This window comes from Ceratotherium simum, chromosome 4 (genome assembly GCF_057802395.1).
Source record: "Ceratotherium simum simum isolate JZ-2026a chromosome 4, ASM5780239v1, whole genome shotgun sequence".
Taxonomy (NCBI): domain Eukaryota; kingdom Metazoa; phylum Chordata; class Mammalia; order Perissodactyla; family Rhinocerotidae; genus Ceratotherium; species Ceratotherium simum.
In genome coordinates this window covers 1,684,647-1,698,443 of record NC_141903.1, presented here as the reverse complement: position 1 = coordinate 1,698,443, position 13,797 = coordinate 1,684,647, and the positions used below count along the sequence as shown (strand labels likewise).

General features: G+C 43.7%; 1 protein-coding gene across 7 annotated transcripts; it reads right to left on the bottom strand.

Annotated features, from left to right (window-relative positions):
- Window positions 1-3,601: 3,601 nt before the first annotated feature.
- Window positions 3,602-13,006, bottom strand: HNRNPH1 (heterogeneous nuclear ribonucleoprotein H1). Of its 7 annotated transcripts, none has more exons than XM_014786043.2 (14): window positions 12,877-13,005; window positions 12,277-12,402; window positions 10,867-11,022; window positions 10,512-10,655; window positions 8,852-8,990; window positions 7,725-7,903; window positions 7,567-7,638; window positions 7,377-7,510; window positions 7,080-7,215; window positions 6,391-6,450; window positions 6,240-6,299; window positions 5,450-5,542; window positions 4,938-4,987; window positions 3,602-4,342 (listed from the first exon to the last, which is right to left on the bottom strand). In XM_014786043.2, exons 2-13 carry the CDS (start codon window positions 12,371-12,373, stop codon window positions 4,938-4,940), a joined length of 1,320 nt encoding a protein of 439 aa, XP_014641529.1. In that variant the 5' UTR covers window positions 12,374-12,402; window positions 12,877-13,005; the 3' UTR covers window positions 3,602-4,342. The 7 variants fall into 7 exon arrangements, with proteins under 7 accessions (XP_014641529.1, XP_014641528.1, XP_014641525.1 ...); XM_014786042.2 differs by having other exon boundaries at window positions 6,210-6,299; window positions 12,877-13,004; XM_014786039.2 differs by lacking the exon at window positions 4,938-4,987 and having other exon boundaries at window positions 6,210-6,299; window positions 12,877-13,006.
- Window positions 13,007-13,797: the final 791 nt, after the last annotated feature.

Here is a 13,797-nt window from a genome sequence, read left to right as displayed (position 1 = left end):
GCCATGAGGGCTGTGAGCCCGCTGGGTTATGGAGTACAGGCTGTATTCTGCCCAAGTGAGCCAAGGACTAGGTGGGCCATTAAGTCCATGAACAGGCTTAGAGGAAGTGACCTTAAGCCTGTCACCAAAGCTCTAAAGTTGTTCCCTTGTATAATGGGAGTCAGTATAGAGGATTATGACATAGACGATAAGGAGCTGATGTAGTTGATTACACACAGAGACACCTGTGGGGCAGTGCCTGCCCAGCAGTCACATTTTTGAATTTCAAAAGCAGTGCTAGGATGGGTGCTGATTGTGGGCCATGAAAACAGGCTCAGCGCCTTCCTCCTCCAGAGCCCCACATGAGCACATGCTCACAGCCCCCCAGACAGGAGTCAATGAATGGCCTCTGACGTTGAGGTTCAAGAACCATAACAAGCACTGTAATGCTGTCCAGACAAGTTGGTACATCTGTCTGCAGAGCCTCAGCCTTCTCCACCCTCAGTGGACTCACACTTCCCCCCGCCAGTCCTCTGGCTTGGCTGTCTTCCTTCTTGCACTCTTTCCCTGCAGAAGGCTCACCTACACCCTGGCTCAGGTTCCACATCTGCTGCTCCCTCAAGCACATCCATGTTATGGTTGGGAGACCAGGGAGGTTCAGCGAGGTTAGGTCCCAGGATCTGTGCAGTCAGCCTCCAAAATCATGTGCCCAGCTCCAAAGCCACGTTCTTTCCAAGCTGCAAGTTTTCAAACCCTATTTATTAAGGAAGCACATGGCAGCAAAAGGGGCCCCCTCCCCCTCCCTCCCTTAACCTAATTTATTTTTTTTTGTGAGGAAGATCAGCCCTGAGCTAACATCCATGCTAATCCTCCTCTTTTCGCTGAGAAAGACTGGCTCTGAGCTAACATCTATTGCCAATCCTCCTCCTTTTTTTCCCCCAAAGCCCCAGTAGATAGTTGTATGTCATAGCTGCACATCCTTCTAGTTGCTGTATGTGGGACGCAGCCTCAGCATGGCCCGACAAGCGGTGCGTCGGTGCGCGCCCAGGATCCAAACCCAGGCCGCCAGTAGCAGAGCGCGTGCACGTAACCGCTAAGCCACCGGGCCGACCCCTAAATTGCTTCTTTAATCTCCTTCAGGGGGGACCAGCTTTTTCCAAAAAGCTTACGTATTGCTGCTCTACCCCCAAACTGGAGTAGCATTAGATAGTGTGCCTTGTTTTCAGTGCACCCGATTTGGACTCCAACTTCCTGGGGAGCCTTAGGCAAGTCACTTCACTTCTGAGCCTTAGCTCTCATCTGCACACACGCGAAAGGAAGCAGGGTACTACCTCCCTGCTTCAAGACTCTTCTCACCCACGACTGTGCCCCTCAGTGCTCTTCCTTTATCCATTTCCTTCTCCCAGCCTCACCTCCCCAACCCCACAAGCAACAAATTCAACAAGCATTATTCACAAAGGATCCTTGGGCCAGTTACCAATATTTAGCTGTGTGGAAAACCTTTCTGCTCCGACATCAAATATGTACCTGAACTTTGGAACCCTCACTCTCTGGTCTGGCAACCTTCCTCTGACCTGGGCCATGAGAGACAGATGGTCTAAAAGCAGTGCTTCTCAAGCTTGAATGCACAGGTTGATTACCTGGGGGCAGGGATGAGGATTCTCAAGTTAAAATGCAGACTCTGACAGCCTCTGGAAGTTCTGGTCATTCCTAAACTCCTCCCAGATGGTGATGGTCAATGGAGCACAAGATTCCAAAGAACTGGAACGATTCTAGGACTCACTTGTCAAAAACCAAATGTTCTGGATTAGCTTATTGATTAGCCTTACTTCCTAAGTTTGTAGTTCTAGTCCCTTCTCTTCCTCCAACAGGCCATGTTTTTCAAAGATGTTCTTTATGTAAAAACAATTTAACTGAAGGACCCAGGGAAGGAACTCGCCTTGAGTCTTCTCAATGCCAGGTGTCTTGATTCCACAGACATCAAGTAACTCAGCCAAGATCAGGGGCAGTACTGTTTAGAACACTGGCAGGCTGGCTTGGTGGCGCAGCAGTTAAGTGCTTGTGGCCCAAGGGTTCGCAGGTTTGGATCTCAGGCATGCCCTGACACACCGCTTGTCAAGCCATGCTGTGGTGGCGTCCCATATAAAGTGGAGAAAGATGGGCATGGATGTTAGCCCAGGGCCAGTCTTCCTCAGCAAAAAGAGGATTGGCAACGGATGTTAGCTCAGGGCTAATCTTACAAAAACAAACAAAAAGAAAACAACACTACCTCTTCTGAAAGTTCTGTCTAAACCTGCTGAAGACAAGCTACATGGTGTGTTCCAAGTGCAACACTTCCGTATCCCCAGCCCAACTGGAGACCTCTCTCCATGGTGTGGAGCAGCATGAGCCAGCAAATGAGCACCCAGTCCTCGCAGAGCATGCAGCAGGGCAGGAGGGTGTGCAGACCATCATGCACATCTTTCAGCAACGTGGCCATCTATCCAGTTAGAAATGGCTCTGGTTCTCTGCAATTTTTCAGTCCGCTCCCCATACCTCACCCAGGATAAACCACCACCTTCAACACTGCCACAGCAATAAACAATGTACACACACCTGGCTTCAAACAGCATAAACCTCTATCTGCAGCTCCAATTGTAAATTCTAATCTCAAGACAGCTAACTTTTAAGTCTAGAGGGATGATGAATGAGTGGCAGTTCCCGAAGTGCAGTGTAGCTACTGAAGGGAATTCTAGAACTACACTTTTAAGAACTGCTTAATGCAACTGAACTCAGAATTTTCCTAGAAAATGTCATTTGAGTTCTAATCAGCCAAAACAGAAATAAGATTTCAATTACTGATTTAAACTAGTCATTTTTGCTCTCAGAAATACTTGGGAGCCAGCCCTGATGGCCTACTGGTTCAAGTTCAGCATGCCCAAGTGTGGAACCACACCACTCTGTCAGTAGCCATGCTGTGGTGGCGGCTCACATAGAACTTACAAAAATCCACAACTAGGTACTGAGACTTGGGGAGCAAAAAAAAAAGACTGGCAACAGATGTTAGCTCAGGGCAAATCTTTCCCAGCAAAAAAAAAAAAGACTATTAACTTGGTATTCTACTTTAGGAGCTTTATAAAGGAAATGAATTTTGCTTTCACATAGGCTTGATCTTTAGGAATGAGGCAAAAATATCAAGATTGAAACCTCAATTTGAAAGCTATGAGCTAGCTCCTTCTAGAATACACTCCATATAAGCAAAATTCAAACGATGCCATCAGATTGGGAAGGGCAGCTTCTAATCAGTCACCCCTTGCCTCTGGTACTTCTGAGCCATGCCTGAAGGCTCCGTGGCCATGCAGAGGGCATGCAGTGAGGGCACTTCAACCTTAGCAAGTCACACGCAGTTCAGATCAGGTCCTGTACAGCCAGGCCAAACATACAGCCTTTCCACAAGGGCCCCAAGGCTACATTTACCTTCAGTTGCACGGGAGGGAAGAGAAGTCTGAAGACATCTACATGACAGACTCAACTGCCGAGCCTCTCTGCCACAGCAGAGACGTGGGCCACTGTCACCTACCCCAGGCAGGAATACAGCACCAAGAAACAGTCTATATGATACTTTAGCATAGACAAGACAAAGTGCAGTTTTTAAAAGAAGATTTATTTGACAAGTTTCACTTAGCGCAATACACCTAGAAAGAAATCACAATACAATGAACTTTAAATCAAGGCCTCATAATGTCATACAAACACCAAGACCAGAAATCCTAAAGTATTGGTATTGCGTCTGAAATTTTCCCCATTAACTTAAAAAAGCTTAAACTTACGTGCCTTAGAGGTTATTAAATGAAACTAGAATTAACAAACATGCCAAATGTTTCACTTTTAATTGTAGACACAGCTCCTATATTGAGTTTTACAAAAAAGCATGTCTCTCAACATGCCAACAGTGCTCAATGTAATGTGGTATAAGAGCAACATTTAACATAATTCAACTGCTTTAACCTAAAACACTTACTGCTTAAGTACATCCTACAATATAACTAACTTGAGAAAAGCTGAAAATTGTTTAACAGTTATAGTTAACTTAGTTGTTATATCCTAGATGAATGTTTGTGTTCAAAAATACTGAACCTTAAGTTTTTAAAACAATCCTGATTTCCACTTAGAGTAAGGATAAATCACAAGCTTGTATTGCAAAACTGTTAAACTTAAGTTTTACTTTAAAAAAATGTTGACCAAGAGTCAGTGATCAGGATCAATTACATTCCCCATCCACCACTCATACTGGACATGCTAGACATCCCTCCCATTCCGTTCACTCCCATAGATGCACGGCTTCCACTACTGTAGTAGCTGCTGTTCACTGCTCCTTGGCTGCCTGCAAAGAGATCGATTTGACAAGTCAGAAGTTATCAGATTAAAAATCAAACAAAATATAGCATTCCAAGAAAAAGTTTAAAAAGTATACGAGTACAAATGGCTGCTGTCCAAGTGGCGAGAAGCATGTTTGGGAAAGGGGACTCCCGACTCCAAACAAGTCTCAATTAACCCCTTTTCTCTGCAGTACCAACTTGCCAGACTCTTGTGCTACCATTTAATTGGACGCTTCAGGATCAACATGGAAAATTAAGTTTAAAGGAAAACTAGTGTTTTTCAAAAATTGCAAAATTACTTCATGTTGTTTTTAAAGCTAAACAACGCATTTTTAAAAAAAATTTACCATAAACATTCACAATGTGTCCATCGAATGGCATATATGAATAGGGAGCACAGGGGCAGTCTCTTGCTTTTCCTATTCATGGTGGGCAGGAAGTGAGACGACAAAGTTGGACTAAAGGAAACTCACTGTGCCCAAAATGGCAGCCTCCATGGAATTAAGTCAGAGCCATTGACTGCTATAGAAATAGTGTTATTACAACATATCAGTATTTGCTATTGGGAATTTAAATTATATTTTTTGAGAAAATATTTACCTATGCAATGTTTGATTGAAAATCACTGGAGTTTTCCTGTAAAACTTGGTCTGCAAAAGGATTTTGTAGGGTAAGACTATAATACCAAAATCACCATTCTTTAGACCAATTGAAAAAAAGTTAATAAATAAAATCAATCCTAGGTTAACTGACTAGTAAATACGGTTCTGAACCCAACCACCATTCTACTGTTCAAAATTCTCCCTCCATCTAAAATGGATTTAATGCCAACCAAAAGACAGAAAAAGTGAACTATTTAATGTTTTAATTAAATCGAGGCAGATGTTTTCTGGCTCAACATTATTCCAAGTTGTAATAATGACTATTTTTAATTTTTAGAACACTTCCCCCTCCCAGTGATTGGTTCTGAAAATTAAGCTATTATCAACAATAACATTAGGATCAAAAGCATACATTTAATAACCCAATTTCAACAAAAAGGAGCCTGCATATTCCCCAACTAAAGAAACCTGCCTACAACTTATTCTAAGTATATAAAAAAGCACACTTACCATATCCACTCATGCTGCTCTGGCCACCATAGCCACCTCCATAACCACCACTCAGCTGCTGGCTGGCTGGGCCACCATAACTGGACTGGTTTGCTGTTAAGTTAAGAGAACATTAGAACCTTGTTCCTTATGTAACGTGGTACCTGGTGGTACCGGGCTTGTAATTCTAATTCTATGATTTTTCCATTCTTGATCTTACATTACTATAACCCTCTGCCTCCTGCTGCCTACTGTCTATGACCCGACTACCTTTCTGTCCATCATCTGAGCTAGTCAAACTTTATAAACCAAAAGGCCAAAAGTATACACATCAGCAGGACTAAATCCACATGATTCCATTAAGTAGAAGCATTCTGCTAAGACCTTATGAAACTATTTAACTGGATTTAGTGGGGGTTTTCCCCCCATTAATTTGATATATTAAGGTTGTATCAATACACAAGTATCACTGAACACCTAATTATGCCCAACAATTTATTCTGATCCTGAGCTTTCTACTAAGTATTAATTTTAGATTTATATATACTTAAAGACAATTCAACTAGTTTTTTGCTGTAGCCCCCTCCCCCAAAAGCACTTCAATTTTTTCTAAGCAGTTTTATGTAACTCAAGGATTTAAGTAAGCCAGACACAAAATTCAAATCGAAACTTTTCTTTGCCTAACTTAAATTATGCTAAACCCATTAAATAAAACAACTTAATATAATCAACTTATACAGATATAAACGTTTTGGTTTTTAAAAAAACTAACGATATTTACACAAGCCCATGCCTCCCATCATTTGGCTACCATAAGCACCACCGCTTGCTCCTGCTGTAGAATTCAAGAAGAGTTCTACATATCTGTGTTCTGAAATGAGAGAAAAGGCATACAAGGTTAGCTTAAAAAAAGACACTAAAGTGATATTTACACAAACCCACGCCTCCTAGCATTTGGCTACCGTAAGCACCACCGCTTGCTCCTGCTGTAGAATTCAAGAAGAGTTCTACATATCTGTGTTCTGAAATGAGAAAAAAAAGTTTGAAAACGTTTGTTGGTGAAAGAAAACAAGATAAGCACTTTAAGTTCTTAAACAAGTAGATCTGTGAACTTCAAATACTTGTGGTAAAAAAAATTATAGCTACTTCTCAGGTGATTTACTTTATGCAAATTTCAAAAAACAGCCTTTTGTTTTAAATGTTCATCTAAATTGCTTTCATTTGTCAATTAAGGATATACTTCAAATCAATGTTCATATCACAAATCTCTTTCAGTCATACTAATTTTAAAAACCACAATCTTTTTAAACACATCCCAAAGAACTAACCTATTATCACAGAACAAATTTTTTTTGTGAGGAAGATGAGCCCTGAGCTAACATCCGTGCCTGTCTTCTTCCACTTTACATCCGTGCCTGTCTTCTTCCACTTTATGTGAGACGCCGCCACAGGACGGCCTGACAAGCGGTGCATCGGTGTGCGCCCGGGATCCGAACCCGGGCCACCAGCAGCAGAGCGAGAGCACTTAACCGCTACGCCACAGGGCTGGCCCTGGAACAAATTTCTCACGCATCCTTACTATTCCTCTCACAAACATTAGTCACACAACCACCTGCAGACAGAGCTCCCCAGATACTTAAATCATACTTACGCATATTGGCTTTGTCTTTTGACATAGCTGCCACAGCGTCCTCATGAGTTGCAAACTCGACATCTGCTTCACCAGTTACTCTGCCATCAGGACCAATTTCAATATGTACTCTCACCGGGTTAAGCGGTGAAAAGAACTAAATATAAATACAAGGTATTTCAGAGAATCAAGTCCAATATCTATTGTTACAAAAACTTATAAAATTTGTAACATGCTCTTTCACCTAAGTAAGCTAGGAACGAAGTTGTTACGGCTATACTGAAATAGATGACTTTTGTGAATTTACCTTACACTTACATTATAAATGTCATTCTCAGTAGCTCTGTAAGGTAATCCCCGCATGTGTACACAGTGTCCTGTTGTGCTCTGGAAAGTAGAACCACCATCCCCATATCTGTGATCAGACATTCCTGAAAAACAATAATTCAGGTCTAGATGGACAAGAGTGTAAGTATCCTTCAGTTGAGAAATTCAATTCTTACCTTACCTCTTCCAAATCTATCTGACCCAAATCCATAGCCATCATTATAGCCATTATAATCATCATAGCCTCCATAACCTAAAAGAAAAAAAATACAATCAGTCAAATGCAAACATGTACAGAAAGACAAGAGCTCATGACACCTGCATATTCTTTACGCGTACCTCCACCATAAGCACCACGCCTCATCCTTTCAAAGCCAGCTCCCCTGCCAATGCTGTTATATCCTCTGCCAGCCCCAGGTCTGTCATAGGGACCTGGCCGCTGCATGGCCATAAGCTTTCGTGGTGGATCATAGTGAGTTCTAACTTCAGCTCGACTGCTCTTAAAGATTTCGATATACCTAAAGCATTGTTCATGAGGGAAGGGGGTGGGGAGGGGAGAGAAAACATTAGTTCATTTCATACAAGTATTTAGTTACACAAGAAAACAATGTAGTCATAGCCATGAAACTGACTAATATTTAAAGCCAGATTTCTTATACTTGCATAGGCAATGACCAGAAATTCACTCAATTGTAAGATTATTTAATGTAAACTTTACAGAAAAACACTCACTCCTCTGAGGCAGAGCGCCCAACCTTAGGGGTAGTGAGGAGTACTGTAAATAAATGTTTTTAGGAGGGAAAGAATTCCACTCAACTTTCAACATTTCATGTCTTAATTCCATTGGCAGCATGTATAGCAAGTGGGCTAAAAAGCCAGCCTCCACCAACAGTCTAGCCCACACTACACATTTCCTTTCGCCAATAAATACCCCAGCCTATGCTTTTAGTAGGAATCAGCATAGGTAAGCGCATGCTTCAATGAAAAATAGTCACAAGCAAAGAGAATAAAACCTTTTGTGACAATTTCTTGAAAGCTATGCTTATTAATACATATGCAGAATATTTATACAGCAAGAAAGTTTGTTGCATTTCAACTTTAAAAACAAGATCAGAAAGTATCACATTTTCTTATGGTAATATTAATTTACTAGGTGGGTGTTATAGCTAAAGCCAGGTTTGCATTAACATTTTTTTAAAGCCATAGTCTCTCAACTCCATTGGGGTTAATTAGGAATCTTACAAAATTGTAAAGCAGACCAAATTACCTGGGGACAATTTTAAAACCTAAAATTTAATCTGAATGCACTATGGGACTTCAACATAGGAAAAATTTGAAAATTGTGGCAAAACATCAATTAAGAGGACTAGGAAAAAGATTAATTTCTTCCTTCTAAGCAGAGAGAATATGGATTTAATTGTTTACCATAAGAAAAGTGACAAATCCAACCAACCATCCATCCCCACCTGTGCCCTATTCTTTCCTTGTGTTTCTTTAGAGCCTTTTCAGCTATTTCCTGTGAAGCAAACTGCACGAAGGCCTCCCCCGTACTCCTCCCCTGGAAGTCCACCGGCAATGTTATCCCATTTGGCACGATTTCCAACCCTTCAACCCAAGGACAAATAACCCCAGTAGGGGGGCAATATTAACATCACAAGCCCAGAAATGATTCTTCTTATAGCTTTAAATAAACCAGAATTTTAACTTTAGGTGAATGGTATGCTTTCAACAAGTACTCTTTAAATATGCATTGCAGTAATATGAAGTTCCATTATTACAAAGTATAACTCAATTCTTAACACACCCCATGGCACAGTATACAAGAAAAAACTTGCTGAACACAGGATGCATTAAGAATTCAACAATTAAGAACACTCTTATCTATGCAACTTAATGTAGAAAATTATACAAGAATTTAATAAAGTTTCAAGCATTAAATACAACAGTTTTACGAAATTAAAGACACACCTTTTACCTCATTTTATATTTCAATGTTTTAAGTTAGTGGAACTTCAAAGTTTAAAAAAAATTTACATTTAAACATTTTCTATTCAAAGTGAAACATTACTAAGTCATATCATTGACAAACATACAATCTAAACTTTCAACAAACAACTGATCTACACAGCACAATCATGCACTCTTATGCTCTAACAGTAGTATGATTCACTTCTGGAAATTCCGTCTATGAAAAATCCTTTCCGTGGATACATTCCCAAGCTTACAAAAAGGGCTTAAAGCACTTTCCTAGAAGATATGAAATTATGTTCATATTTAACGTTGACAGATAGCATTCAATTCTCACCAATTTAGACAAAAACAATCAAAACAGACTTGATTTCAAAAATTCTGGCAAAATATTAGGACTTGATACATATCTAATAGTCAAGATTTTAATACATACAATAAACCATGAAAGGATTTCTTGTTCTTAATTCCAGTTTATCACATCATGATTATTAAGTAATAGTACTTAAAATATACAATGTAATATTCTGCTAAACATGCAATTTTATCAGCTCTTCAGCATAAAAACATTCAAATACTTTAGGCCCAGAACAATTTCAAAGCACTTTCTGTATTTCAGATACTGAGACTACATTCCACCTACTCTTACATTAGACTGACTTTTAGTTAAGTTTATAATTCCCTGGCTAACTAAACTAGTTGCTTCCATAAATAGTTTTTTTTGGCATAAAGAGAATTAGACCATCAGAGACAATTCTAGTCCCATGACCCAATGTGTCTTACGACATAGACACTTGGGAGAAATCACAACCTAACTCATGCTAATCTAATGTGAAGGGATCTTACCTTTAACTTGAAGTACTTTGCTGAACAGCATTGTGAGGAAAGGAGTTAAGCTGTTGAGGACAATCCTCAAAGATCTACTCTGCACTATAATACTAAATACAGGCAAAGTTAGCATTTTGGAAGTACTTAATTTCCACCTTTAAGATGGGCTTAAATTATTTGAAGGTCTCCAGGAAGAAAAAACATTAATTCACCTGCATATACTCACAACCTGTTTTAATATCTGAGCTGCTAAACTTTAAGGTCTATTAAATCACACGTTGCCAGAAGCTAGCCAGAACTCGCTGCTCAGCAACAAACACGACTACATACCTGAGAAGAACTGAACAATTTCTTCCTTGCTACATCCAAAGGGGAGTCCTCTAAGCCGTACAAAGCCATCATTGGCCGTGTCAGGACTATTTGGACCAGTATGCTTCAACACCCAATCCATTTCAACGTTGTTTGACTTGAATACTGAAAGAGGTGCTTAGAATTAGTCAATTTTGGAAAGTTAGAGAACAAAGTTCAGATTTCCTGGGTCTTTAGATAATCTAGGAAGAGCTGCCATAAACTCCCTTAGATGACCATTTCCATGCGGTCAAATACCTAAAATTCAGAAGGGGTAAGATAGATTTCTCTGTGTTTAATGTTTTATTTACTGTTACTAGGGCAACGTAAATCAAACCTTCAACATATCTGTGTCCCATAGTTTCTCTGTCTTTTTTCAGGGCCAATTTGACTTCATCTTCTGATTCAAGTTCAACAAAAGCCTCGCCACTCGGTCTGCCTTCTCTGGTGTAGATGAAACGAATACCTTGAGCCCCATTTTGAATTTTGCAGTCTGGAAAGAAAACAACCGTTAATACAGAATTTAAAACTTAAAACCACCTCTGGGTGATACAGATGAACTGCCTCCTCATGCCCCTACTACAAAGTAGATCATCTGTGAAGCCTAAAATGACCAAATTATTACCAACTTCTAGGATGTCTCTGTCCAGTAATTAAGCAGTTATCCTCTCTCCATCAAACTTTTATTTCCTAGATGATATATTCCCAATCCATCAAAAAAATCCAATATTTAAAGCAGTTTCTAATGAAGTTATCTCTAAGTCCTCACTACCCAAGTGTCTCCATTCAACATTTTTAACTTGTCAGCAAATTAAGCCTGGACTTTGTTATTTTGTGGCATTTCCTGAATATACTTAGTTGCAACTTTTCGTCTGCGGCATTTGACCGTTTTACCTTACTAGCAACATGATAGCTTCTTTCTAATCCAAATCGCACTGCCAATACTCACCTGAAAGGGGATCAATGTTACCAAGCTAAAATGCTCCAAGTTGCACAGCTGAAGCCAGACCCAGTCCTGCCCACTGCAAGGTGGCTTCCAGTGTACTTGGTTCTCGTTTTACAGGTCGTTTTCCGTAACCCACGCTAAATTCAGACAGTAAGTCAATACTACAAGTGTCCTTCCAAAACCCGGAAATTTCTTCCATCTTCCAAATATCTTTATCAGTCTAATCTTACACTAATGAGAACAAGGACGTTTTGGTAAAAATTATTCAGGATACTAGAAAAAACTACATAGGCAAACTTCCCTGGGCTTCCGTGTCCTCAAATGTAAAGTGAGCCAGATCAAGAACTAGATGAGCAAGAACTCTTCAATTACTAAATCTTGATTAGGAAAATTGTCTGAAATTAAGAAGTGACATTTTAACTTTCCGAAGCAGAATGCCCCTTTCCGACAACATACTTTGAAAACAAGAAAGTATACGTTCTATCTTTTAAGACTTTGCAAAACATCACTATTACGCGCGCAGCTACTGGGCAATTCTCTCAAGATTGAGGAGGAAATCCCATCTATCCTTTGGAAAACACATTTACAGGAGGACTAGCGCTCGAGAGTAGGGAAACAAAACAGCCCGCCGGAGAGGCCACGCTCTCCCGAGGGCGGGGGGGCTTTCACAATTTCCATTGCGTAACGGCGGCCGGCGGGATCAGTGGTCGCCCGCCCCGCCAGGGGGCGCCCCGTCCGCCCCGCCAGGCCGCCGGCCGCCCGCTGCCCGGCCGCCAACTCCCGCCTCCGCTCCAAACTCACCAGAAAAGAACCGCTGCACTTCGTCGGCCGAGCAAGACCAGGGCAAGCCCCGGACCTTCACCACGAACCCCTCTCCGCCCTCGGTGCCCAACATCATCGTCTCCGGCGGGTGCTGGCGTCGACAGACTGCGGGGCGGGACGAGGTCAGACCGGGAAGCGCTCAAACCAACTGCCCTCCGCCCCAGTCGCGCCCGCTGCCCCGGCGCCTCAAGAAGAGCCGAGCCCGTGCGCACGCCCCAACCCCGGCGACTCTGCCCCCCAACACCCCGCGGCCGGCGACCGTGCCCCCGAGGCCGCTGTGGGCACCAAGCGCCGGCGCCCCGAGCCGAGGAGTCCCCGACCGGGCGCCAGAGTGGAGGTGAGGAAATGGCGGCGGCCGCTTCCGCTCCGCCTCCTCCGACGCCTCACACAATAGAGGCGGCGGGGCCTGCAGGCCTCGGCCGCCCTGCGCGGCTCGGCGAGCCGCTCCCGGCTCCCAGGGGCAGCCTGCACCTCGCCACGGCCCCCCAGGCTCTACAGAGGTCTAGGGACACGCACTCCTCGCGAAAACGGCATCCTCGAGGGCCCCGGGGGGGCGAACACGGAGCGACACACACTCACCCACACAAACGACTTCAGCGTGGCTGAGAAGAAATGGCCAGGGAGCGCCTGCGCAACCTAAATAAGGCCCTTCGAACAAGTTCTGCGCACGCGCAGCCAGAGGCCCGCACCGCCCGCTTGCGTCACACAGACATAGAGCGCATGCGTAATTTCATGAGCAAGCTCACCTCCAGCCAGCAAGTTATTGTGCGCATGCGTCTTGAGCTCAGCCCCTCCCACCTCCTTACACCCGCCGGGCTTTTTTTGCGCCTGCGCCTTGTCGCGATTATTGAACTTCGAGCCTTGGCGGTTTAGACAGTCATTTAGTTTCATGCGCATGCGTCTTCCTTCAAGCCGTTCTCTCGCCTTACGCGCCACAGTGGGGGAGGGGAATGGCGGCAGTCAGTTCCCTATGGGGACAGTGTGATAGTCCCGGGCTCTGGGTCGTGGCGAGGGGGCCGTCTTCCTACCCCTACCCGCAGCCTATTATCAGCGCTCTTGGCCGACCTGAAAGGACAGGCTCCCCGCCCTCGCGCCACCTGTACCCCCTTTCTCCCTAGAGCCCGGCGATGACCACCGGGCCTCTCCTGGGGCTGCGGGGCCGCGCAGGCCTGTGCCTCCACCTTCCCGTTACCTGCCGCCGTCGGGCCTGGGCCCGGCCCGCGCGGGGTCCCCGTGCTCTGACTCAGTCCCGCACCCCGCCTTCGCCCTAAGGAACTCGCCCCCCACGACCCCGCCGCCTGCCCCAGGGTCGTGGGCCCTGACCCCGCGGGGCGCTCCTAGAGAGCGGGGACCGGATGTCGCGTGCCGCGCGCGGGGGGAGCGCGAGCGAGCCGTCGGCGCGCGCCGGCTCTTTCCGGCTTCGTTCCCCCAAGACTAGGTAGGTACCGTTACATCCATTTCCCGGGTGGAGACGCTGGGAGGTGACCCAGGGTCGCCGCG

Coding starts and splice junctions, on each gene's coding strand:
- HNRNPH1 (XM_014786039.2), bottom strand. CDS start 12,373: ATGATGTTGGGCACCGAGGGCGGAGAGGGGTTCGTGGTGAAGGTCCGG. Junction 7,511..7,566: donor GTCAGATAGATTTGGAAGAG/GTAAGGTAAGAA, acceptor TTGTCCATCTAG/ACCTGAATTATTGTTTTTCA. Junction 7,216..7,376: donor CTGAGAATGACATTTATAAT/GTAAGTGTAAGG, acceptor ATTTATATTTAG/TTCTTTTCACCGCTTAACCC.